Consider the following 27,894-nt stretch of genomic DNA (forward strand, 5'->3'; position numbering starts at 1 on the left):
ACCAATCCAGTGAACCTTCGTTGGACCGCCTCTAAGGCAAGTATATCCTTCCTTAGGTAAAGAGACCAAAACTGTATACAGTACTCCAGGTGTGGTCTCACCAGAGCCCTATATAATTGGAGCAAGGCTTCCTTACTCTTATACTCCAACCCCCTTGCAATAAAGGCCAACATACCATTTGCTTTCCTAATTGCTTGTTGTACCCACATGTTAACTTTCTGTGATTCATCTACAAGGACACCCAAATCCCTCTGAATACCAATATTTCTTAGTCTCTCACCTTTTAAAAAATATTCTGCTTTTCTATTCTTCTTACCAAAGTGGATAATTTCACATTTTCCCACATTATACTCCATCTGCCACCACCTTGCCCAATCACTTAACCTGTCTATATCCCTTTGTAGCCTCTTTGCGTCCTCTTCACAACTTACTTTCCCACCAAGCTTTGTATCGTCAGTAAACTTGGATACATTACACTTGGTCCCCTCATCTAAGTCATTGATATAGATTGTAAACACCTGAGGCTCAAGCCCTGATCTTTGCGGTATCCCACTAGTTACAACCTGCCAACCCAAAAGTGACCCGTTTATTCCTACTCTCTGTTTTCTGTCCATCAACCATTCAACTATCCATGCTAATATATTACCCCCAATCCCGAGCCCTAATCATGTGTAAAAACCTCTTGTGTGGCACCTTATCAAATGCCTTTTGAAATTCCAAATATACTACATCAACTGGTTCCCCCTTTATCTACCCTACTGGTTACATCCTCAAAAAACTCTAATAAATTTGTCAAACACAATTTCCCTTTCATAAAACCGTGTTGACTCTGCCTAATTATATTATGATTTTCTAAGTGCCCTGTTACCATGTCCTTAATAATAGATTCTAGCATTTTCCCTACTACTGATGTGGGAAAGTGGGATTAGGCTGGGTGGCTCGTTTCTCAGCCGACGTGGACACGATGTGCCATAAATTTTCTATGATACTACTGATGCCCCCTTCTGTTTTTCTTCTATATGCTTTGCTCAGGCCATTATTTATGCCCAAGTGCAACAGAAGAATATCTGTCCCATAGCTTCTCATGCCTGGTATCATCCTGGTGAATCTATGTGGTACATTATGGCATTATTGTCCTTTCTATAATCGGATGCCTAAAACTGTGCAGAGTAATCTGACTCTGGCCTAACCATTGCCTTGTACAAATTTATCACTGCTTCTTTGCTCTTGTACTTTATGCTCCTGTTTATAAAACCCAAATGCTATTTGCCTTGATTATGGCTTTATCGACCTGTATTTGCATTTTTAAGGAATAATGGGGGTAAATTTCCATAGGGATTGTCTCAATCGTCCACCATAATTTTGGTGGCAGCGCAGAGAAACTCTGGAAAAATGGCATAAATGGCATTTGTGCTGTTTTCTTGGGGTTTCCGCAGCTCTTCCAATGAAGTTAAGACAGAGGAGCTGTAAGAATCCCTGGGGAGATTCACCTGCAGCTGTATTTAAACCCGTAGGTCTCCTTGTTCATCTTCGTCCTTCAGTGTCTTTCCATTGAGCTTATATTCCCATTCCTTATATTTCCTCCCAAAATGCATTAGCTCCCATTTCTGTACATTAAATTAGATCTACCACCATCCTGTCCATTCTGCTAACCTCTCTATTCCTCATTAAATCTTTTTGAGCACTTCTTGCTGTTTGCCAAACTACCTACGTTTCTGTCAGCAAGTATCAATATTGTGCTCCCAATGGCCAAATCATCTATAAATATTAAGAACAACAGAGGACTGAACACAGACCCTGAGGTATACCACTTCCAACCCTTCTCCAATCCGAGCAACACCCATCTACCCTAACTCTTTGTTTCCTATCTGTCAACCAACTTTCTATCCATGTTGCTACACTTCATCTTTTACTCTATGTCTGAATTTTTGTAACAACCTCCCTTGAAATACCTTCTGCAAAACCTTTTAAAAAGGAATGGACACCAAAGTCCTGAATTTCTCCAGATGTTCTCCCAATCTCCTACTGTAACATTGGCAGGAAATCGGCAGAACTCCCTGAGAAATGGTGTAAACAGCTGGAAACAGTCGTTTAGCCATTTCTTTGGGGGTTCTGCCGATATCTCACTGAAGTTACAGCAGGAGATCTAGTCAATCCCCATGGAAATTCAGGGCTCACATCTACTGTGTCCTCTTCACCTATCCACTCAGTCACTTTTTCAAAAGAAACTCTATTAAATTTAATAGGCCTCTCTCTCGACCCCTGGCTTCACTTATCTGAGGGCCGCTGTAATGCTAGCAGAGGCATGATCTTGGTTTCCTCTTCGCTGGCTGGCTGTTCGCGACACACCGGCTCCATTAAAATAAGGCCTGAGGCCCAATATCAGGAGGCACTTCGGGCCTGACCATTCAGACGCAGGGAATGCCCGAATTTCTACCCTGTTCTATCAGTCACCCTCCAGTTTCCCCAGCACAGTTCACATATTTTAGAAGCATTTAAAAAATTGCAGTCAGAGCCTCTAACATCTCACCACTGACTTTCTTCAATAGGTTAGGGTGCATTATGACCTGAGGTATAATGTCAAAATATTTAAATGAAGAAACCCAGCACCAAAGTGTGGTATTTTAATTATTTTTTCCTTTGTGTGCACGTTTGGATGGGAGCAAGGGACCATCCAAGGACAAGAGCTCTTGAATTTCTTTTGTTAAATTTTTATTGCAATATTTTATACAATGTTTCTATTGGACATTTTCTCAATATTTATGTTTTTTTTAGTATTTTTCTGAATCATTTTAAGAGGGTAACTGTTTTCACTCATTAGCCTATTTTTTTTCAAAGCACCTCAAATAATGTTTTCTGATTAAGGTGGTACAAGATGAAAGCAGGCATGTCAGGAAGATCAGCAGGCCCCAAACTATATTTGCAGATTTGCAGGACAGAGCTTCGTCATCTGTAGTAAGGACACTACAGTCATGTTGCAACAAAGGGACGGTAATGCCAATGGTTGGCAAGGTCACTACTGCTCGCGAGTGTTAAGCACACACTCAGTCCCTGCTGGCACTGCAATATCAGCTAATGTACCACCCATGTGTAGATTAAACAGGTGACTGATGTGTTGGGCGGCGGCAGCAGGGCGGGGGTGTTCATCACCTTTCCTACAGAATAGCTTGACACAGTTGCTCAATATCACCACACTTGTTCCCAAAGTACAGAGGATCACTGATAGCTGCCACATGCCCCAAACTGAAGCTCATTCTGGTGTTAGTAAGTGACAATGCTTGTGTTTCAGTGCTTTGATGTGTGAAAGCCATGGTATATGAGTGCAGTAAGGCTTTCAAAGTCTGTGAGAGCGCTTTGAATTAGCTGCCACATGCCCCAAAATGAAGCTCAGGTCAGACATGGGCAAGGAAACCTCCTGCTGATTACCACCTACCGTCCTCCCTCAGCTGATGAATCAGTCCTCCTCCATGTTGAGCACCACTTGGAGGAAGCACTGAGGGTAGCAAGGGCACAAAATGTACTCTGGGTGGGGGACTTCAATGTCCATCACCAAGAGTGGCTCAGTAGCACCACTACTGACCGAGCTGGCCGAGTCCTGAAGGACATAGCTGCTGGACTGGGCCTGCGGCAGGTGGTGAGCGAACCAACACGAGGGAAAAACTTACTTGACCTCGTCCTCACCAATCTACCTGTCGCAAATGCATCTGTCCATGACAGTATTGGTAGGAGTGACCACCGCACAGTCCTCGTGGAGATGAAGTCCCGTCTTCGCACTGAGGACACCATCCAACGTGTTGTGCGGCACTACCACCGTGCTAAATGGGATAGATTCAGAACAGATCTAGCAGCTCAAAACTGGGCATCCATGAGGCGCTGTGGGCCATCAGCAGCAGCAGAATTGTATTCCAGCACAATCTGTAACCTCATGGCCCAGCATATTCCTCACTCTACCATTACCAACAAGCCAAGGGATCAACCCTGGTTCAATGAGGAGTGTAGCAGAGCATGCCAGGAGCAGCACCAGGCGTACCTAAAAATGAGGTGCCAACCTGGTGAAGCTACAACTCAGGACTACATGCATGCTAAACAGCGGAAGCAACATGCTATAGACAGAGCTAAGCGATTCCACAACCAACGGATCAGATCAAAGCTCTGCAGTCCTGCCACATCCAGTCGTGAATGGTGGTGGACAATTAAACAACTAACGGGAGGAGGAGGCTCTGCAAACATCCCCATTCTCAATGATGGCGGAGTCCAGCACGTGAGTGCAAAAGACAAGGCTGAAGCGTTTGCAACCATCTTCAGCCAGAAGTGCCGAGTGGATGATCCATCTCAGCCTCCTCCCGATATCCCCACCATCACGGAAGCCAGTCTTCGGCCAATTCGATTTACTCCACGTGATATCAAGAAACGGCTGAGTGCACTGGATACAGCAAAAGCTATGGGCCCCGACAACATCCCAGCTGTAGTGCTGAAGACTTGTGCTCCAGAACTAGCTGCGCCTCTAGCCAAGCTGTTCCAGTGCAGCTACAACACTGGCATCTACCCGACAATGTGGAAAATTGCCCAGGTATGTCCTGTCCACAAAAAGCAGGACAAATCCAATCCGGCCAATTACCGCCCCATCAGTCTACTCTCAATCATCAGCAAAGTGATGGAAGGTGTCGTCGACAGTGCTATCAAGCGGCACTTACTCACCAATAACCTGCTCACCGATGCTCAGTTTGGGTTCCGCCAGGACCACTCGGCTCCAGACCTCATTACAGCCTTGGTCCAAACATGGACAAAAGAGCTGAATTCCAGAGGTGAGGTGAGAGTGACTGCCCTTGACATCAAGGCAGCATTTGACCGAGTGTGGCACCAAGGAGCCCTAGTAAAATTGAAGTCAATGGGAATCAGGGGGCAAACTCTCCAGTGGCTGGAGTCATACCTAGCACAAAGGAAGATGGTAGTAGTTGTTGGAGGCCAATCATCTCAGCCCCAGGACATTGCTGCAGGAGTTCCTCAGGGCAGTGTCCTAGGCCCAACCATCTTCAGCTGCTTCATCAATGACCTTCCCTCCATCATAAGGTCAGAAATGGGGATGTTTGCTGATGACTGCACAGTGTTCAGTTCCATTCGCAACCCCTCAGGTAATGAAGTAGTCCGAGCCCACATGCAGCAAGACCTGGACAACATCCAGGCTTGGGCTCATAAGTGGCAAGTAACATTCGCGCCAGATAAGTGCCAGGCAATGACCATCTCCCCTTGACATTCAATGGCATTACCATCGCCGAATCCCCCACCATCAACATCCTGGGGGTCACCATTGACCAGAAACTTAACTGGACCAGCCATATAAATACTGTGGCTACGAGAGCAGGTCAGAGGCTGGGTATTCTGCGGCGAGTGACTCACCTCCTGACTCCCCAAAGCCTTTCCACCATCTACAAGGCACAAGTCAGGAGTGTGATGGAATACTCTCCACTTGCCTGGATGAGTGCAGCTCCAACAACACTCAAGAAGCTCGACACCATCCAAGATAAAGCAGCCCGCTTGATTGGCACCCCATCCACCACCCTAAACATTCACTCCCTTCACCACCAGCGCACTGTGGCTGCAGTGTGCATCATCCACAGAATGCACTGCAGCAACTCGCCAAGGCTTCTTCGACAGCACCTCCCAAACCCGCGACCTCTACCACCTAGAAGGACAAGAGCAGCAGGCGCATGGGAACAACACCACCTGCACGTTCCCCTCCAAGTCACACACCATCCCGACTTGGAAATATATCGTCGTTCCTTCATTGTCGCTGGGTCAAAATCCTGGAACTCCCTTCCTAACAGCACTGGGGGAGAACCGTCACCACACGGACTGCAGCGGTTCAAGAAGGCGGCTCACCACCACCTTCTCGAGGGCAATTAGGGATGGGCAATAAATGCCGGCCTTGCCAGCGACGCCCACATCCCGTGAACGAATAAAAGAAAAAGCAGTAGATATGGAACATGGTTGCCATACAACACTGTGTGGCATGGAATCTTGTGCTGTCTACTTGGTACGTGGTACTGTTGGGTAGTCTTAGATTGCCAGATTCTTAAAGTATGCTGACGTCTGCCAAATCTGTTCCCATGTCCCGCTGGAACCGTGGCAGAGCACCATGCTCTTGCCAGGCATGGTGCTCTGCCATCCATTGCAGAAGATGCCCTGTAGGTCACAATATGACAACCTTCCGCACTTTAATCTCATGCGGTGGCAAGTCCATTTTTCCAGCTATCAAATAGGAGCTGGGAGCAGTACCATTCTGCCACTTTCTTGTGTCGTCTTAATGATTTTTTTGTCCTCTTGATTTCACTGGTCACGTCATCTCCTGTATACAGCTTTTATAAATGCTTGAAACTTGTCCAAAGCATTTTTGAGTCTTTTTGCAACCTTTTAAGTGTTGCATCCTTCAATTTTGAGCAGCAGCCTTTTAAAGATTACATTGTCACAGTATTTGGCAGGACTCCTTGCTCTATCCACAAGGATCAAGCAGTGCAGGAAGTGTGTTTAAATGATATTCATGAGCTGGTCTCACAGCATCTGGTGAAGCTAACTCCTCAAGCTGCAGGTGTGCTTCTCAGGCCTCGTGCAATGGTCCCAGCAGAATAAGTAAAATAGTTTTTAGTTTTTGCTATTGGCAAGGCAAGTTCCAATTGGTTCAGGTTTCTGTACTACAGAAGTTTTTGACATACACCATTAGGGAAGTGAGCCTACAATCTGAATCAGGCACAGGGATCTTGGAAGTAATGCAGTTCTTTTAGTATTCTAATAGTAGAACATAAACAACCACCACCTAGATTGTACCCTTATCAGTATAAATGGCCTCAGAGGTGAGAAGAGATGCTAAGTGGTAATAGATTTAATGGAGGTGACAGAAGGCATGGTTAAAGGTTTGACGCTCTTGAAAGTGGGGATATGGTAGCAAGGTAGAGAGATTAGAGAGAGTCCCGAATGTATTGCTAAGACAGCCAGTGGTGGAGCTGGGTTTGGCCAACTGGGGGGAGGGTCAAACTCAAGATTTGACTGACTTGACAGGAAAGAAACTGAGCTGGAAGTCAGCTAGTCCGAAGGCTGAGCCAGAGCTGGAGCCTAAAGATGGGTTCTTGGGAGCAAAATGGACATGGGTTCTCCAAAGTCACATTAGCCCTCAAGATAATTTGGGGGGAGGGGAAGGAAAGAAAGAGGGGATGGTGGATTCTGACTTCCCTGATGAAGCCAGCTGCAGGTTTTGTCACTGAAGCTGGGAGAGATGCAAAGGAGTTAAAAGTAGAGGTCACAGATCGATATATAGGGATTTGTTTTATTTTAAAAAAGAAGTTTGTTCTTAGGCCACATTTCTTACCCATCTCTAGTTACCTTAAGAAGGTAGGGGGCTGTAGTTCTTAATATGATGGTTCTCCCCTGATGGTGCTGGATAGGGTATTCTATCATATTTACTCAATGATGAAGGAATGGTAAAAGTTGTGGGACTTGGGAGATGACAGTGTTTCCATGACATTGCTGTTCCCACACTTCTCAGGGTAGAGGTCGCAGGGCTAGAAGATGCAGTCAAAGTAAGCTTGGTGCAGATGTAGGTTACAATGTGGGTGTGGGAAGATTTGCAGATGAGGATAAGATCAAAGTTGTACACAGTTGTGTTCAACCTAAGCGAGCAACCAGAAGGTAGATGGAAGCAGAGGTTTTAGAAGGAGCTAATGCTATTGGTGCAGATGCAAGGTCATCGACCTGAAATGTTAACAGTTTCTCTCTCCACAGATGCTGAAGGACTCACTGAGTGTTTCCAGCATTTTGTTTTTATTTCAGATTTCCAGCAGCCACAGTATTTTGTTTTAGGATGAGATTGGTGATACTAACAATGTTCTGGTATTTGGAGGATTTGCCATTGAACAAACAATCTAACAGCAGTGTAGTCATGGAGTTGAGGGTGGTAATGGAGAGACAGAACTGGGTGTCTTCAGTATACCTGCGCAAGCTGACTATGCCGACAGATGATGTTGCTGAGGGACAGCATGTAGACAAGGCATAGATGAGGGGCAAGGATTGAACCTTGGGAGACGCCGAAGATGACAATACAGGTCAGGAGGACAACCTTTAGCAGAGCTTTACTCAAAGCTACTTTCAGAGAGTTAGGATAGAACCAAGCAAGACCGTAACATGGAGTGGACTATGGGGAAGGCGGTGGATGGAGTGGTCAACCGTCTTATTCCCTGCTCCTGGCACTTGCCCAAGCTGTTCAGTTCCCCAGGCCAAATCTTCTTTCCCCAGCAAATCTTTCCTTGATACCCTACACATTCCCCCCCCTTTTTTTTAAATCAAACCCCTCCACTAAAGATCAGCTCCACACATCATTAATCGGTATCCTCCAAAACTTTTTTTTTGTCTCCAACATCATTATTATGACCTCTCCTCAAAAAATCACCCCATCCCTTTCATTCTAACGGCCCTGTCCCAATCTTTACTTTTCCTTCAAAGTCCTAGAACAATGGCAGATGACATTATACAGACAAATGTAAAGTGTATATAAGGAAGGAAAATGAACAACACATGTACACCATGAACAGTGTTGTAAATTAAGTTTAAAAAGACATGGGAGCCGTAGTCGACCAGATGCTCAACACATCCAACCACTGCAGAATAGCAACCAAAGCCAATAATATATAGCTTATAACAAGTCATGATCAAATTGTAAGATGTGGTCTGACTAGAACACTATAAAGACTGGCCTCTGAGACAAAAGGGAGACATTCAAGTATTGGAGGCAGTGTAGAGAAGCTGGTCTCCAAGTCTTACAGGTCTGAGTTATGAAGACTGAAGAAATTTCACCTCTTCAGCCTTGAAAGGAAGTGATCTTGGAGGTACAAGAAATTGTAAACATGGAAAATTACTTTAATGTATGAGATTAAGACAAGAGGCAACAGGTCCAAACTAGTTAAGGGTAAATTTAGACTGGATACAGAAATTCTTTATACTTAAGAGTGATCAACACATGGAATGGACCATGGATAGAGTATTGGAGGCAAGAACCTTGAAATCATTTAAGAATAAATTATATGCTGCAGTTGGGGGGGGGGGGGGGGAAGGTAAGACAGGACTTTGGGGTAATTTTGCATGGATGAATTAAGATGAGCCAAATATCTTGCCTTATCCATAATTATTTTGAGACATTCACACACTTGGAAGCAAAGCTCTCCAGACTAGCAAATTTTTTACACTGCTAGACAATCTAAGGTGTGCCTTGGCAAAGAGATCACTTTGGTTGATAAAGTTGTCTTTAGATGAACACCACCACAGATGAAAGACTTCAATATACCCAAGATTCACATGCCCTGAAGAGGAATGCCCTAGACAGCCAGGGATGCAGCTGTTTGTCAACATCAAACACATTAGTCAAAAGTTCAGAATACAGCCTGCAGTCCATTTGTGGCCCTGGCCTGCGAAGCTATCAATATCTCACCCTCCCTGAAATACTACATTTTGCACCATTCCTGTTTCTGGTTATATGCTACTGTTTGCCTTTTGAATTTAGCAGGTGGTTTGGAAAGGTCTGGTCTCAGCACTGCTCCCATAAATCCTATTAGTGGCAGTTGAAGCTTAAGAAAACATCTGGTGCCAGGATCAGACCTTAAAACTGCAGTATGCTCTGTAAAAAGATGTCCTTGTGGAGACACTATGCTTTGAAGCACAAAAACCCAGTCTACAGACATGTTCAAAAAAACCGTAGCCTTTGGTTCCAATCAAAATTGTCGAAGTTTACCAGAAATCTGAAGCTTTGAAACAAAAATGGTCACATCAAAAGCAAGCTTCCTTCCGGTCTATTGCTGTAGCATATCTATAGTGCAGACTGCCTGATTAATAACTATCTTGAATGTACTATTTGGAAGTTGGTTCAGTAATTCTAAATCCAGGATAGGATAGAATCTCCATATTTCTGAAATGCCATAAAATAACGGGAATCTCTTCTAAACTGCTGTAAATGGCTGTATCTCAAGCAGAACATTCATTTCAGTTACCAGGGAGTCTCAGCACAGAGCTCCTTGGGTGGTCCAAATAGATGATTCACAAAACTTGGGAACCCAGATTTGGGGGGGAAAAAGGTAACCCTGATCTAATCTCTCTTATCTGACCACGAGCACCTCCCAAAAAAACACGCCTAAGGTCCTCTAATAGGTTTGAACTCACTATTGTGCGGCTGTAGTAGAGCCACTAGCAATGTTCTTTCCCTCACCCCAATATCCTGTCAGGGCCTGCTATAATCAATCAACCAAAACTCAAAAGGTTGCTATAGTCTTGGCCTGAAAACAGAACAACTTGGGTCATGAGGACAAACCTTGGAAACACCCTGAAGCATCTTGTGGTTCTGCTGGTGGGTTATGAGCCTCCAGCAGATTCTCAACTTGCTAATCAAACAGCATTTTGGCATCTAAGTTCATCTCAAGCACTTTGGTCTTTAGGTTCTTAATATGACCAGAGATAATGCAGCCAAGCACAGTAATGAATCAGAATGAAGCGCTCCACAATCTAGAGTGTTGGTTTAAGTGTTCAAGTGGCTTACATAAAGATTTCCATCAAAAAACTAGGAACACTTATGTAACAGATATCTGAGTGCTGACAAATTTCTAATGCTTTCTATTAGGAGAATCCTGAATGTATTAGGTGGTACTCCTAATTTAAACTGTACTAGCCTTAAGTGCTGCATGTGCTCTAAGATGAAGAGATCTTAATCCAGAAGGGTGCTTGGCCTCGTTTTTGTTATTCAAGGATAACAGTGAAGTCAGCTACTAGGAAAATGCTCATGGGGAAACTGACCCAGTTCCCCAAGGGGCTAACAGCTTCCAAAACTGGAGTACTAGAAGAATCAATATTCAGTCATGCAGAAGTGCCCACGGCTAGTTAACTGATGGGCATGTGCATCCTCACAGCAATCCACATCATGCGCGTGTTGTTCCTCATCCAAGGAACAGTATCAGCGATGATTACCAGAAATAAAGCCTTGAGGCATGTTTTTTAAAATAAATAATTTCCCATCATATGTATAGTTCTGACAAGAACCAGAAACATACAACAGGAAACATTATACCGCAAAAAGAAAGTTATGCTGGTGCAGAGACTTACACTTATTGTCTTAGCCAATGTTGGCAATACAATAAATCTACCCATTACTGAATTAGATGGGTTTGTAACACTTAACAATAGAGCTTCCTATTCTATGAAGATTACGCAATCTTTTCTTTTGTATGTCTACTCAGATAATCTATAGTAATCATCAACAAATCATTTTGGTGCAGTGGTCTATATATAACATGATACTGGGTGCCACAAATCTTGCTTGAATTTCTTAAATGTCATTTAGGACATGGCATCTTGGGTCTTTGGGTAATTTTAAAAACATTAATTATACATCCATATAAACTTTAAAGTTACACTTAATCAAAATAAAGAATGAGACTTCCAGACCTTTTATTTCTGGAACGGTGTACACCACATATCAAGGTACAACAGAAGTACAAAATAATGCTGAACAAAAACCTTCAGTGTTTATATACAAATATTAAAACCAAATGCAACATTAGAGCTTTCCCCTTGTATATCTTCAAAACTAAATGCTGTCTTGATTGTCACTAAATTAGGCCATATTTTTCACTGGCAGTTCTATTACTAACTCTGCAACAATACAGTAGAAGAGGAGCTGTAGCACCATTTCTTCAGAACAGTATTGCCAGTGCTTTTTTTTTAAAAATCAAAAGCATTTTAATCAGCATGTCTATATTGATCACCAATACCAGGTTGCTTAAATTTTTCACACATTGTACAAATTCCTTCTTCTGTTCAGATATCAATCAACTTTTCAAATTTCTGTATACAATTGCAATAGTAGTTAAGAGTGTCAACTAGTCACCATTTTACTTTCAATAAGCAATTTTAATTCACACTACAGACTTTGGTTAAAAATAAATATCACTAAGCTTGACAACTGAGATTTTTGCAGTACAGATATTTATCCTCAGCCAATAAGGAAAATTGCACAATTTTAAATGACCTAATTGTATGCACTTTGATATTCTTTAGCCAACAACCATGTACAACCTTCAAGTAAATGGAGCAGTTTATATTAGAAAACTAATCATTTAGGCTAGTGAGAAAAGCATCATCTCCGTTTGGGTGAAGTATTGTTATATTCACTGCAGCACCAGTTACACTTCCAAATGAATTAGTATATAGAACTGACTTCTCAACATGGAAATGGAAAACAATCATCTTTGGCCAGCATTTTAAACAAAGCTCGACAATAAACAGCAAGATCTTCTAAATCCCAGTGGTTTAAATGATGAGATTCTCATTTAGAAAGAACAAACAAGCATCATTTCATGACACTTTAAACTGAAAACTTGGAAAAAAAAGTCTTACTATATGCAGAAATTCTACATAATTACATTCTCTCAAATTATTGCCCTGTTTAATATGAACACAAAAAGGAAATTTACAAAATTCTAAAATATCAGTTCCCAATAAGCATTTGGTTTTAGTTTTGGTAAGTTGCCAGTATCATACACATCTCAATGATCTCTGTTTAGCATTTTTGCTGATGAGCTTTTGCTCCACATGCCAAACACAATTCAGAAAAAAAAATTTAAAAATTAAGTTGATAGCAAGTAACCAATACTAGAAATAACCAAAAGGTTAAAAAAAATCTAGTTTAAAATTCAGTCTATTTGGCAAATACACTGAACAATATATGCTTTTAAACCAACTGCATTATTCAGTCAAAAAAGTTAATGCAATTGGCAACAGAATGCATACCAATAAGGATTTGTGGCTGCTTTTTATTTAAAAAAAACACAAGCAAATCAGATCTAGGAAATTTTAAATTAAACCCTGTAATAAAACCACACACTTCTGTTTGCTAAGGGAACTTACAAAGTCTGAATGCATAGTTAAATTCTGTATTTATAATGCACTAGGAATGGTTTTCAAAATTTCAAAAAGTGCAACTGATGTGAGTGATCAGTCATAAATCTGTGTGAACACTACTATAGACTAGCCTTTGCAAATCCACAGTCACACTCAAATATATAAATGAAGGGATATGTATAGCATTTCCACAAGTACATGACTAGGTTTAGTTAACATTAAAAAGAAAAAAAAAACACAAAAGACAAATGCATAGATCAGCACATAAACACAGCTACAAGAAGCTAATGACTTGGATCACAATTCCACGCAATACTGGCAAGAGCCAAGGCTACCCGTTACTTCTGTGTCTTGTACCTTTATGCCGCTCTGTACTGTCTCAGAACCTAAAGCTTTGTCTATCATACAAGATTCCTGTATAAAAACTGAAAGACCACTAGATTATGGCTGTACAGTCATACTCATCTACATAGAAAATCAACCCAGTCTCTCAAACCACAGTACCCACTCTTGCACATTTAAAATGGCAACTAGGCCAATCTTTGTGTGATAATTCTGTACAAAATAATTTTAGGCGATTGTGAAGAATATTGGGGGGGTTTGGTGGGGGGGGGGGGGGGGGGAGAAAGAGAGAAGAGGAGATATTCTCTTCAGATAGAATATAAATATTTACAATATATCAAAGCAGTTCATTATGTTGTGTATCCCAATTACTCAGCCTCCTTCACACTTTCAAGTCACTTACGCAATCAGTAAAATTCTTCTCAAATATAATACAGTAAAACCTTGGATTTTTAACATCACAAATAAATGGAAAGTTAGGTACCTGACAGGTCTTAATGTCTTGCTACATTAATAGCTGCATTTTTAACACAGTGCCATATCCACAGAGACCTAAACATCAAAATTAATTTTAGACATTAATGGCCTACACTGTCAATTAAAAACTCTAGGAAGCAACAAAGCTATGCAGATAATAGAAAAGTTACTCCATGAAACACAGGACATTGCATGTACTGTAAGTATGTAAAATGTACTTCTTTCTTTTAGGATGCAACAATTTTACACATAAAAGCACCAATTTTACTTCCTACAGTTTTGCAAAAATGGATACTAGATATACCTAATCAAAAATTACTATAATCCAAAATTCAATATTTGCTCCTTGCTTCAGTCTAACAAATGTTTTATTTCAAAATCTTTATCTTCAGAGACAGTGTCAAGTTTACAACAGACTAAAAAATTGGAATGCATTACAAAGGGGTTAGCTTCAATGTGGTTCATCAAGGTTTCGCTGTATTACATACTGCAAGATATGGACACATTGTTTAATACAAAACACAATGAACTGCTGCAAGAGACTTGACTAGACTGTCAAACAGAATTGTGTTTAAAAGTGGCAAGTCCCAAGCTGTGTCGAGATGGTTTCAGCTGCCCCAGGAAATCTCATAAGATATACAATGCACTGCACAGTTTGAGATACACTATAATACAATCTTTAAAGTCTTAAAAAAAAATAAACATCAATATACAGTATCACAAAATTCAATATTTAATCTAATCAATAAAAGCTTGAAGAGTTTTTAAGTACACAGAAATCTGGCAGTAGTTCCAACCCGTTTACAGATGGCAGCCATGCCCAACTCTTGCTAGACACGTGCATGTCTGTAGGCTTCCTCCCACTTGTACTTCATCCATCAATTTTCTTCCAAAGGATGCACTCACGGCTCTGTAAACTGAAGTGCTCTGCTTTAAGTCAATGGATGAGAGAAGGCTCTGTTCATGCAGGTCTTTGCACTGATGTGCGCAGTTCACTTCTAAAATGCTACATTAGCCAGGGACAAGGCTAGGTACCTGTAAACATTAGTATTCCTCTGTACCCACTACTGTGACAGTAGCGTGGACTAATGGAAGCCATTTCTATTGTTTCAGATTCCCAATGTTGGTGTCAGGAGGTGAAATGGTTCCTTTGTCTACTGGCTGCAAAGGAGATGCAATGGCTTGAGCGTTCAAGACTGCATCATAAAGTTCAATTTTAAGTCCCCAACTCTGCTATGTGAACATAATCTCTGAAACTTCTATGTTATTAGGGACTGAAAATAAATGGCTATTTAACTCTTGAGAAATCAAGATTAGGTTCTATAAGTAAAAAGACATCACTGATGTCATAGTAAAAAAATTAAACTTCCAGTGAATGACTGAACAAACTCGATGGCTCGCCACCAAGTTCACTGTTACTGCATACCACCATTTCATAAGAAGTTTCAATGCAGGAGTCACTCTGTTTGGAGAGCTGTGTGCTGGTGTAGTGCATGGGGATTGATGAAGCCATTTGCTTCACTACCAGACAAGCTGCTAAAATCTGCAACAGAAACAGACATTTTGGCACTAGTGATGTGATGTGTGTGGTTCTCGAAATCCACACCCAGGTTATTTACAGAAACGTCATTGATAAAAGATTCCGGAACAGAGATCCCCATTTTCAATCTCTTTGCAGGTCTTTCAGATTCATCGTTGCACATGCTTATCTGGTTTAAATCAGAATGGTAGAATCCAGTCTCGAATAAATTTAGACAGTCTGTGTCACCATTTATAGGCAAACCAAGTGACTCTTCTATTAAAACAGGCACATGGGTAGTTGGTCCTTTTGTGTGTAAACTGTCCAGTGGAGGAAAATTATAGGAATCCAAACAGTTTACATCTGCAATGCTGCATGTTGTACCAACACTGGTCAGTGCTAAAAAAAGAAAAGCAAAATATTACTCTCTTTCAAATTCACAGTTGTATCTAAAATACCTTCACAGATTAACATTAAACTTGTGAAAAATGTAGCTGAAAGATTTATACCAACACAAGGATTTTGTCAAATGAAGAATTAGGCTTTAAAATTTAATTTAACGGGGTAGATAAATTAAACGCAAACTAACAATTTCGGATCATCTTTGATTTTTATTTGCCAGTTACATTATCAATTGGACATATCGTCACATGTGGCCGACTAAACTCAATGGCCCAAAATTTGCTGTAGCAGGACAATGAATGGTGCCCTTGCCAGTTTTGTGTTGACAATATTTTGCACTGCAAGTTGCTGGAAGTGAGAGATGGAAAGAGAGCGGCGCCCTCTACAGGGCATCTGGGACCTGCACGAACAGGGCAAACAACTGTGTATCTCCTTAACCAATCAGATTGAAGGATTGTGAAATTAACAGCGCAGACTGAGAAGGAAGTGTAAGTTAGAATGGGTGAATTCAATGTCAAATCAGGTACAGAAAGAGACAGAAAGAAAGACAAAGAAAAAGTTTTTAAAAATTTATTTAAATTTGAAAAAAAATCTCCAACAATTAAAACCTGAAGTAACGAGACCCCATACTTGTAATAGTTAATTTTCAGTGCCAGGGGCGTTGACTAGCAGTAATTAACAATTATCACGCCATTAAAAAGATACTTAGACTTGAAATGACTTGACTTAACTTTCTGTGGCAAGTTTAGTTCCTATCTGCTGTGCAAATACAGGAACTTCATACCGTTCAATGCATTTCAATGGGGAGCCAGACAGTGAGATGCCGTTTTTGAGAAGCTAACGGCGCAGCAGTGCATCTCTGATAACAACTTTTATTTCTGCCCATCTGCCCTCGCCTGAAGTTGCTGTGGCATTTGCGGATAAATAACGGCAAGCATCATTAGCCTTATCATTATTTTGACAGCAAATTTTGGGCCTGTGTCAAGCACATGGATTAGCTAAGATTTTTTTCTACTTCGTGCATCAGGATGGCTCAAGTTACATTCCTTAGAAGGCATGCAGTGCAGTTTCGATGCTACTCCAGTTTGTAAATATTTATTAACAAGACATTAATAAACTTGCAAAATGGGCATGTAATTGGCAAATGAATTTCAATATAGATAAGTGTGAGATGGTGCATTTTGTTAGTAAGAATAAGGGGGCCATATACTACTTGGGTAATAAGAGTCTAAACGGGATAGAGGAGCAGAGGGATGTGGAGGTACAGATACACAAATCACTAAAAGTAGCAACGCAGGTTAATAAGGCCATAAAAAAGCAAACCAAGCACTGGAGTTCATTTCTGGAGGGATAGAATTGAAAAGCAGAGACGTTATGCTAAACTTGTATAGAACCATGGTTAAACCACACTTGGAATACTGTGAACAGTTTCTGGTCTCCGTATTATGAAAAGGATGTAGAGGCACTGGAGAAGGTGAAAAAAAGATTTATTTGGATGATACCAGAACTGAGAGATTATACCTATCAGGAAAGATTGAGCAGGCTGGGGTTCTTTTCTCTAGAAAAGAGAAGGCTGAAGGGTGACCTGATAGAGGTCTTTAAGATTGTGAAAGGGTATGATAGCGTAGAGGTAGAGGAGATGTTTCCACTTGTGGGGGAGACCAGAACTAGGAGCCATAAATATAAGATAGTCACCAATAAATCCAATAGGGAATTCAGGAGAAACTTCTTTACTCAGAGAGTGGTTAGAATGTGGAACTCGCCATCACAAGGAGTAGTTGAGGCGACTAGCATTGATGCATTTAAGGAGAAGCTAGATAAACACATGAGGGAGAAAGGAATAGAAGGATATGCTGATAAGTTTAATTGAAGTAGGGAGGGAGAAGGCTCGTATGGAGCATAAACACCAGCATGGCCCTATTGGGCTGAATGGCTTGTTTCTGTCCTGTACATTCAAGTAAATTTATTTTTATATAAACTTTATTTTAACCACCATGCCCCTTTCCAGAGTCAGCTTGGCTCAGCTGTAAACACTCTCACCTCTGAGTCGGAAGAATGCGAGTTCAAACCACACTACAGATTTCAGCACATAATCTAGTCTGGTACTTCAGTGCAACACTTAGAGAGGTGCCATTAAACCAAGACCTCATCTGCCTCTCCAAGCAGACATAAAAGATTCCAGGGCACTATTTGAAAAGAAGCAGGGAATTGAGCAGGTTAAGCTGTGAAGTGGGAGTACTTTATTAAGATAAAGTGCAAATGAAGTTATTTTTCATCTTAGATTCCTGGTGTCCCGACCAATACTCTTTCTTCAGCACCAGCACCACTGAAAACAGATGATTTGGTCATCCATTAGAGACCTTGGAGTGTGTAAATTGTTTGCTGGATTTGCCTACATAACAGTGACTGCACGTCAAGAATAAATGCAAATTTGTTCATTTTTTTCTTTCCTAGTGTGTTCATGTCCTGGTGCGAGATTCAGTCATGGGCAATAGCATTAAAAATCATGTTTGTGTAGTGTTTCCATTGTTGCTGAATCTACCCCATAGTATAAATGGGGCCATTCAGAACGAATAGAAACTTGTCCAATTACTGAACTTCCAATGGAAGAGGTTCAGTAATATAAAAAGAGCATCACTTACACAGCAGTAACTAAATAGTGTAGGTTAGCTGGACATCTATTTGAAGTTTTTTTTAAATGTGAAAATGGCTTACACTTTGTACAACAAAAGATGTCAAGGACATCTAGTGAATTCACTTTGGAAAAATATGCAAAGATGAAAAGTAACTTCTTTTATACTTTCAAGCATTAGTGTAATAAAGTACTCCAAATTCATAGCTTAATTTGCTAATTACCTAATAGCTTGTCTTAATTACATGATTGAGAAGTTACTGTATTCATAGACTTGTCACAACACACTGTAGGACACCAATGCACTTGTGCATTTTCAATGTATTTTTCTGGACATAGGAATTACCAATAAAATGATTACATAATATGCTCTTCTTCCTTCCCTGTACTTCCACCACTGGTTTAGTGACTGATTAAGGGAAATTCAAAGGATTCTTAGATTTTTTTTACCAGTGTTTTTAAGACACTGCATTTTGCATTTCTGCCATTTTTCTGTGAAAGCTGCAAACTAGTGGCCTTTTCATACTGGTACAGTTTATGTTTTTAAATACTTCTCAGAAACACTGCTTGCAGTACAGGGTTTAGTACTCAACACTGAACCACCTTTTCCAGTGTTGCTATCTAAAATTATGCTGATGTCACTTTTAAAAAAGAAACCCCATAACTCCAATTTCTTAAAATGTTCTGTAACTGTAAAAAGAATTTCTGGATATGTATGGACAGTTAGGCTTTGTTCATAGCATAGTACGCTGAAATATTGGATAAACTGCTGGGTTTAAAAAAAACTGCAGCAAATGTAAAGTCATCTGAACAAGATGAATAATTCTTCAGACAAAATTAATGATAACTGGGGTGAAGGATATTTTAGATTTAAATGTAACTTTTTATTGCAGTTTTGACAAATAAAAGAAAATGTTTGCTCTAATAATCTACCTGCAATGAATATAAAAGATGTCCATTCATTAAAACTTAGGTTTTAAATCCAACAAGGTCTTTTCAGCATGGAGCTTCACTTTAGGCTACAATGGACCTGCCCGTCCATCATCTACACATATACAATTCTAGGTAGCACCAGAATTTATGATTTAAGTTTTCTAGAAGCATACTTTGATTATAGTAATCCTAATTTATGTTGTCCAACTGTCTAGTAGAAAGCCCTGCCTCATTTTTCTCCCCTGAAAGCACCAACTCTCAGGCATTGGCAGCTCTTCAGTATCTCAAAGAAAGGGCTGTCGTTCACAAATAAAGCTAGACATGCTTACTCGACAGAGATCAGTGATAAAACCTTGGAACTTTTCAACTGGTAGCCAAGTACAGGGGTGTCCAACCAGCTGTGCCAGGGCCACATGTAGCTCCTGAGCCCTGGCAATTCAGCCATGAAAGCCCAGGCAACCTCAGTCTTATGTGCACATATATTTCTTATTTCGCAGGCTTGGGAGATTGGAATGGACTGTCAATCAGAACACCAAATTGTATCAAATTGAGGTACATGCAGATTAGTAGGAACATACAAATAAGCCTATACAAGGTCACTGAGACCACGGACTGCAGCAGTTCAAGAAGGCGGCTCACCACCACCTTCTCGAGGGCAATTAGGGATGGGCAATAAATGCCGGCCTTGCCAGCGACGCCCGCATCCCGTGAACGAATAAAAAAAATAAAAAAAAAACTATGGTGTGCACCTACGTGGCCCACAAATGCAAAAACTTAGACAACAGGTACACCAAGTCTTTACCAACTAGGCCATCATAAAAGCTCAAAGATTGTACTTTGAAGTATTTTGAATTCTCATATTATAACTGTTGCTTGAAAACTCTAAACACGTACAGTTCTTACCAGAAAACTCATGTCCAGAGCTCATTAGATTGTGCTGATCAGAAATTGTTTCTGGTCTGCTGACAGAAGGACACATAGATGGAGAATGTACTGCTCGACTTAACATTCCCATCTCAGCCTCATCTACCAGGCGATCCATGTAATCCCTTAAAAATACAAGATTTAAAATTAAACTATTGCATAATAAAATATTAAAATTTAAAGCATTTCGAAAAAAAGGCCCAATAATTCCTAAATACAGGGACTCTTTGGATCCTCTTAACTGACGTACCGTATTTAAAGCTGTATTGTAGCGGGAAGTACTTTCAAAGCAAACATTTGCCCTTTTAGTCTTTCCCTTGTGTTTTATAAAGTCTATCCATGAAAAGGTCTGCAAGATTATTTTATTATCTTTATTTCTCATGTACATAATTTAAGCATGTTGTCTACCATTTTTTTAAATTATAATTTTTATTGGCAGACCCAGGTAACCCATAGTGTAGGACACCACCAAGGCTGAAAAGTGTGACAAAACAAGGTAAATAGCGACTTCCTGAAGTGAAGCTTCAATTAACTGACATACCGCATTTAAAGCTTCAATTCAACCAAGTATCACATCTGGCTAAAAGGTATGAAACCTTCCAGGGCAGCTAGAACATCAGTTCACTGGCACAGAGATGTAGGAGAGGAGCAAAAACAGTTGGACCAGGGAACAGATGTAATGAATTCTCAAAAATTCTTCCTGTTAGTTAACTAAACAACTTACATTTATATAGCGCCTTTAACGTAGTCAAATGTCTCAAAGTGCTTCACAGGAACGATTATCAAACAAAATTTGATAATCGGACCAAAGACAGGACTGATTCACAGCGCTCAATTTGTTGCAGACTATTCAGCAAGTGGCAGATTTGAGATGATAGTCACAAGATCTTAGCAATGAAGAAACATCTAGCATAAAGAATTAGGATTGGAGGTGAGGAAAAGGCTAGATTACTTGAATCATTAGTCCAATAGCTAGGTTAATTAACGAGTTCTTAAAAAGGTCATCTATGATAGAAAAGGAGTTGGCATTTATGTCAATCTAATCAGAAGTGATGTTATTGCTATCAATACAGTGGCAAGAATAATAATTTCAGAAAAAGAGTTTAGTGTTGATAGATTTAATTTTGCCTGATAAAAAGGGAGTTAATGGCTAGAAGAATGATAAACAGAGCAGATAAACTTAATGATAACAAATGTACTGATATTAATTCAAGTTCCTCAACACAACCAGCTTTATCTTAAGTTAGCTTCCCCAGTGACTGCTGTTATCTACTTAGTGTAATCTAGTCACTTATCTACTTACGTAACTCCAGGATGAAGATTGTATCTCTTCTTCCCAAACCTGGTTTGCTGGGCAAAGTAGTCATATCTTTCAGACTTCTTCCACATATAGTAGAAAGCCACACATTCCCCTACAGAGCGATTCTTGACCTAAAGATAGAAACATGTATCTTGAATGGAAATGGAAGCCTAGGGTACACCTTCAGTACAAGGTATTTTTCCAGGTGCATCCACATACTACTTAAACAAAAAAAGCACTGAACAAGATCCTGAATTTAGAAATGTCTCAGGTTTCTGCTCCTACCCAAAGCTTCTCCAAAATGTGGGCAACAAGGGCCTGTATTGGTTCCCTTCACTTACATGTAATTCAGTGCAGTGGATTTGCCAGACCTGAATGGCACTATCCAAGTACAGGAAAAATTAATTAGTAAATCAACAATCTCCTGCCAGATAGGAATTTGCCTTGCTTTGCTTTTAAAATTATGATTTTTGGTGAGGGAGGAAGGTAGGAGAGGTAAAAGAAGGTACTTTCTTTAGATGTTTCTTCACAGTCTGAAAAGATTTTAAATCAGTGTAAGTGTGGCTAGAGGGCTTTAGTAAGACAGTACATATACACAAGCCTACAACTAAGTAGTTGCTAAATGAGCTCCTCCAAGTTTCCACAGCTATCCTTTAGGTTACATTGCTCGAGAAAAAAATGGAAGTTGCACTGGGTGGATGAAAGATATATCTGTGGTAAATTAAGAAGCACACAGCCCAATTCTGCAGGCAAAACACCTGCATTACTAGTGATGAGAACAGAACCCAACCTGTCTGCTGAACAGGTTCCATCCAACATCATTTAATTGACAAAATTACCATACAATGCTTAAATAGTTTCAAGCAATCAAATATCACTGGGATGGAAGATTCACAGGCGTCTTCATTAAACCCACTGCAGCAGGACTAGGTAAGACACCTTCCAACCATTACTCATGCTTCATACCACAACTACTCTGACCAAACCATTATAAACACAATACAGATGCTGCCTACATACATAATTACTTTTCAAATATTATGTATACTAATATAAACTTTAGCCATCTGATAATTTGAGATCAGTTTTGAGAACACATCCTAATTCTATTCCAAAATTAAATAAATAATCTTGAACTGTAATTTAAGATTTATAAACAAAAAAATGAGTACCACATAACTATCTTACCTTATTTGCCTGTATTAGGTAAAAATCTTTACCATAGAGTCGAAGTGCAAGTTCAAAGTTTCTGCATTCCTCTTCTGTCCAAGCAGATTGCTCATCTGTGGATTGTGGAAATTGAAATTAGGATCATAGAACATAAAAGTCTACAAGCGTTTCATGCTTAAGCTCCAACTGTATTTAATATTCTTACCTCGTGTAGTCTTTACATTTGAGTGGTAACTTCTGAGTGCCTCCTTAACGATGTAGTTACATTTTACAAGTTCATACAGTGCCTGGAGAGGGTAGGGGAAAAAACAGAGTACTAAATCCACATATAAAACAATTTGACTATTTTACTTCACTGCTAAATAAGGTCAATTTTTTGACAAATGATCAACAGATATTAAAAACATTTGTTTCTGGTGCATTTCCAAGAGTTGACCTTCTCTAGCAGTGTTTTCTACACACTACTGAACAGTTCTAAAGAAGTCAACTCAATATCCCTCAAAAAGTCACATTAATTGTGTCAATTATTAAACCCTGTCAGATAGTTGTCACTGAAATATATAATGTATGACTAAAGTGGAAAGAACCCCATTCATATTTTTTAACAAAACAAAATTTCCCAAAATGTAATCTAGTACATTGTTGTGTAATATTTTTATTTGTTGACTGTTCTATTTACAATAATGTTCAGAGTATCTCAAATTTTATTTTAATTTACATGTAAATATTTTAGATATTACCAACTGTCATGGTTTCATTCATTTAAACAAAAATTCTATTAACCTGCAGCTATAGTGCCTCTTTCCAACCCCCAACCTGCAGCACGTTAAAACATTCCTCACATATGTTTAATCTCCTTTATTCTTATTGCTTATATGCAAATTTAACAGTTAACATTTGTGTTTTACATTTTCCCCTCTCCTTCGTAGGTCCTAAGGGATGAATAATAAAGCTGGAGTGCAAAGTACAAGTTAAAGTAATCTCCATATAGAACTCTCCAATAATTCCAGTGAGCACTGCTCATTCATCTATTATTACTCAGTTCCTTTACACATTTTGTTCACCCCACATACTTAAAACATTGTCTGATTATGTATACACTCATTCCCAACTCAGTGCAGTTTAAAGGGCTACTGAAAAAAACGAGTGAAATACTAAATTCAAATACAACAAAGTAAATTCTGCAGATCTTATCTTATGTGAAACTTAATACCACTTGTGCCATTGCGTACAATTATGATTCAGCTTGAAAACAAAATCAGTAACATCAATGTTTGCCTGTTCCTTTTAATTTGTCAAAATAATCAAATTGTTTTGGGGAAACTCCAAATGCTTGTGAAAGACCTGACAATCTACTCCATAAATCTTTGCATTTTCTCCCTTCTGAAAACTGAGATAGAGAGGCCAAGAAGGTCCCAGGTTTGATTGCTGGTCTGTGCTGAATTAGCCAATTTCAGCTGAAGCTATGGTAGGGGTGCTGGATTAGGCAGGAGAAAATTTGGCCAGAATCCTCACTCCTGGTCTTTACCCAGTTGTACTTTACTTTACACTTGTATAAAGTAGAGCAGGAACAGGATTGGTCTTGATTGTGATACACTCTGCAGACTCTCTGCCGACACTTGCAATTGAGGCTTACACATGAATTGTTACCACTTGGATAAAGAACTGGAGGTCAACCAGCACTCATTGAACTGTATCCCTTGAAGATAGTGATGGAGGAAATTGGGAAAACAAAAAGAAACACTTTTAGGTATTTTAAATGTTGATATCACAACAACAGGCAAATGTACAAAGAATTCAAGTGGCTTTTTGTTGATTTCCACAAAATGTGTGCAAAAGTTTGAATGTAAATTAAATAGCAGTGCTGCATTTTCATGAAGGGATTTAAACACGAGGATGAGAAGTTTAGATTTGAATCATTGAGGGACTAGGAGTTATGTAGGTCAGCAAGGTGAGGAGTGATGGGTAAGCAGGATGGTGAGGGATTGGATACGGGCAAGAGTTTTGGATGGGCTGAAGTTTACGGAGGGTGGCGACTGGGAGGCCAGCCAGGAAAGCATTGGAATAGTTGAGTCGGGAGGTGACAAAGGCATGGATGATTTCAGATGGGTTGAGAAAGGGACGGAGGTGGGCAACGTTAGAGATGGAAGTAGGCATTTTTTCTAATGGAGCACATTGGGTCAGAAGCTCAGCTGGGGGTCAAATGGGACACCGAGACTGCAAACAGTCTGGTTCAGTCTGAGACAATGGCCAGGGAGGGGTATTGAATCAGTGGCAAGGATACGGAGTTTGTGGTGGGAACAGAAAACTGTGGCTTCAGTCTTCACTGAAGGAAATTGAGGCACATCCAGGACTGAACGTCAGACAAGCAGTCTGACAACACAGAGGAAGTTGAGGGGTCGAAAGAAATAGTGGAGATGTAGAGCTGGGTGTCATCAGCATACATGTGGAACCCATCTTTGGATGATGTCGTCAAGAGGCAGCATGAGGAAGAGGGGGGCAAGGACAGACCCTTGGGAGAATCTGGAGACAATGATACAAGGGCGCAAAGAGAAACCATTGCTGGAGATACTCTGGCTATAACTGAATAGCTATGAATGGAACCAACCGAGGGCAGTCCCACTAAGCTGGACAACAGAGGGGGGGGCCACGAAGGGAAATAGAAGAGAATGGAGAAAGATCCAGATTTATGCCTAGGCAGGAGGGAGCCTGGGAGAGGTTTGACTTGGTGGGCAAAGGAAATGGGGGGCGAAGCAACAGAGACAGCTGAACGGATGATCTCAATAAACTTCATCATATATCATGCGTAGATAAGGAGCAACCTGGCCCTTCGCAAGTCTCAGAATCCGGCAAGTAGGATTTTTAAGTTTAAAAATCATATGCTTCAACACAGTATATGGATGCATTTTTATGCAATTTAAAGTTTTCTGGGGGTAGAGGGATCTAAAATAACTAAGTAGCTTAAGAGCTTCTGGAATTATGATGCAGTAGGAGATGCTCTGAGGTTAGGCATGACTATTTAAATGTTCATCTTTCACAATACATCCTCAACCATGTGCCAAGTTAATTTCCTGTAAACTACTAATTAAGACCATAAGAGATAGGAGCAGGAGTAGGCCATTCGGCCCCTCGAGCCTGCTCCGCCATTTAATGAGATCATAGCTGATCTGATTTTTACCTCAACTCCACTTTCCCGCCATTTCCCCATATCCTTTGATTCTCTTGCTGATCAAAAATTTGATCATTTTCACATCGTTCACCTGACGAAGGAGGTAGCCTCCGAAAGCTTGTGAATTTAAAATAAAATTGCTGGACTATAACTTGGTGTTGTAAAATTGCTTACAATGATCAAAAATTTGTCCAACTCAGCCTTGAATGTATTCAATGACTCAGCATCCACAGTTTTTTGGGGTAAAGAATTCCAAAGATTCACGACGCCTTGGGAGAAGAAATTCCTCCTCATTTCCATCTTAAACGGGCGACCCCTTATTCAGAGACTATGCCCCCTAGTTTTAGATTCCCCCATGAGGGGTAACATCCTCTCAGCATTTACCCTATTGAGTCCCTTCAGAATCTTGTATGTTTCAATATGATCTCCTCTCATTCTTCTAAACTCCAATGAGTATAGACCCAACCTGTTTGTTCAATCTTTCCTCATAAGACAACCCTTCCATATCCAGAATCAACCCAGTTCTGAACTGCCTCCAATGCAAGTATGTCCTTTCAGAACTTTATGCAGTACTCCAGGTGTGGTCTCACCAGCACCCTGTACAGTTGTAGCATCACTTCCCTGCTTTTATGCTTCATCCCCCTAGAAATAAAGGCCAATATTCCGTTTGCCTTCCGGATTACCTGCTGCACCTGCATGTTGACTTTTTGTGTTTCATATACGAGGACACCCAGATCCCTCTGTACTGCAGCATTTTGTAGTATTTCTCCATTCAAATAATATTTTAGTTTTTTATTTTTCCTCCCGAAGTGGATGACTTCACATTTTCCCACGTTATATTCCATCTTCCAAATTTTTGCCCATTCGCTTAACCTGTCAATATCTCTTTGCAGACACTTTGGGCTCGATTTTAGGAGGGAGGTGGGTTGGCAGCGGGGGGTCGACTGGGCGCGTGGGTAAGGCACCCAGTGAATTCGGGGTGCTCCACATGCAATTGCAGCCTAATTGAAGGCAACTACCTCGGCTTCCGGGTTTTGTACTGGAAGGCTGTGCAGCGGGCGGACTGCGCAGCCGCATCATAGGCTGTCAGCTGGAGGAGCCCTATTTAAAGGGGCAGTCCTCCACTGACTGATGCCGCAGAAAATAGGCAAAATTACAGCATGGAGCAGCCCAGGGGAAAGGTTGCTCCCAGGTTTAATGATGCCTCACTCCAGGTCTTAATAGATGGGGTGAGGAAGAGGGGGAGGACAGAGATCTTCTCCCCGGCGGATGGGAGGAAGTGGCCTGCCTCTGCCACCACGGAGGCCTGGCTCGAAGTGGCAGAGGAGGTCACCAGCAGCAGCAACATATCGCGCACCTGCATACAGTGCAGGAGACGCTTCAACGACCTAAGTATGTCAGCCGAAGTGAGTACACTTACTCATTCCCCTACACTCCGTCTGCCACATCACCGCCCCCACCCCACATCTCCTTCTGCACTGCCAACACTACTCTATCACATCACTCCTCACACCCACTCAAAGCTCATCCTCATCTTACCTGCACTTACTCACCTCGCCAGTACTCATCCCGCCACTACCACTCAACCCAATCCTCATACAACCTCATGGCTCTATCTTATACTCACCCTCTCGTGCATCTCTTTCACGGTCAGCCTCACCCAACCTGCCACTACCTGTGCTGCAGCCACATGGCATGCATCACATATGTGCAGTAGGAAGCGTAAGGCAAACGTGTCGTGAGCATGAAGGGGATGTACAAGGGTGTTTGATGGTTTGTCATGGTTTTTACTTATATTTGATTTCTGATCAACTCTCATTACATATTATATTGTCACCACTATGGGCAACAATGCCCATTCCTGAGGATCACTATGAAGACCAACAACTGATGCCACCCATTGTGTCACTGCAGAGTGGGTGTAGGTGTATTTGCAGGGCTCTTTTGTGCAGACGACTGAGAGACGTTGGCAATGTCCCCGGTGGCACACTGGAAGGATGCGGAGAAGTTGGTGAGGGCAGTGGTGACTTTGACAGCGACAGGTAAGAAGATGGTGCTCGGGCCAGCTGGGAGCAGCTCGGCATGAAGGAGGCTGCAGA

At 40.9% G+C, this 27,894-nt stretch overlaps 1 protein-coding gene across 5 annotated transcripts in view; it reads right to left on the reverse strand.

Annotated features, from left to right (window-relative positions):
- Positions 1 to 11,458: 11,458 nt before the first annotated feature.
- Positions 11,459 to 27,894, reverse strand: part of LOC137322962 (mesoderm induction early response protein 3-like) — a 68,688-nt gene continuing 52,252 nt past the window's right edge. For 4 of the 5 annotated variants that reach the window (XM_067986247.1, XM_067986230.1, XM_067986265.1 and 1 more), the window contains 5 exons: positions 22,832 to 22,913; positions 22,645 to 22,739; positions 21,460 to 21,587; positions 20,127 to 20,281; positions 11,459 to 15,664 (listed from right to left, as the gene is read on the reverse strand). In XM_067986247.1, coding sequence (XP_067842348.1) covers positions 15,204 to 15,664; positions 20,127 to 20,281; positions 21,460 to 21,587; positions 22,645 to 22,739; positions 22,832 to 22,913 — 921 coding nt within the window. In that variant the 3' untranslated portion in view covers positions 11,459 to 15,203. The remainder of the gene's footprint in view (positions 15,665 to 20,126; positions 20,282 to 21,459; positions 21,588 to 22,644; positions 22,740 to 22,831; positions 22,914 to 27,894) is intronic. The other variant, XM_067986240.1, reaches the window with a different exon arrangement.

The sequence above is a fragment of the Heptranchias perlo genome, chromosome 1, assembly GCF_035084215.1.
Source record: "Heptranchias perlo isolate sHepPer1 chromosome 1, sHepPer1.hap1, whole genome shotgun sequence".
Classification (NCBI taxonomy): Eukaryota; Metazoa; Chordata; class Chondrichthyes; order Hexanchiformes; family Hexanchidae; genus Heptranchias; species Heptranchias perlo.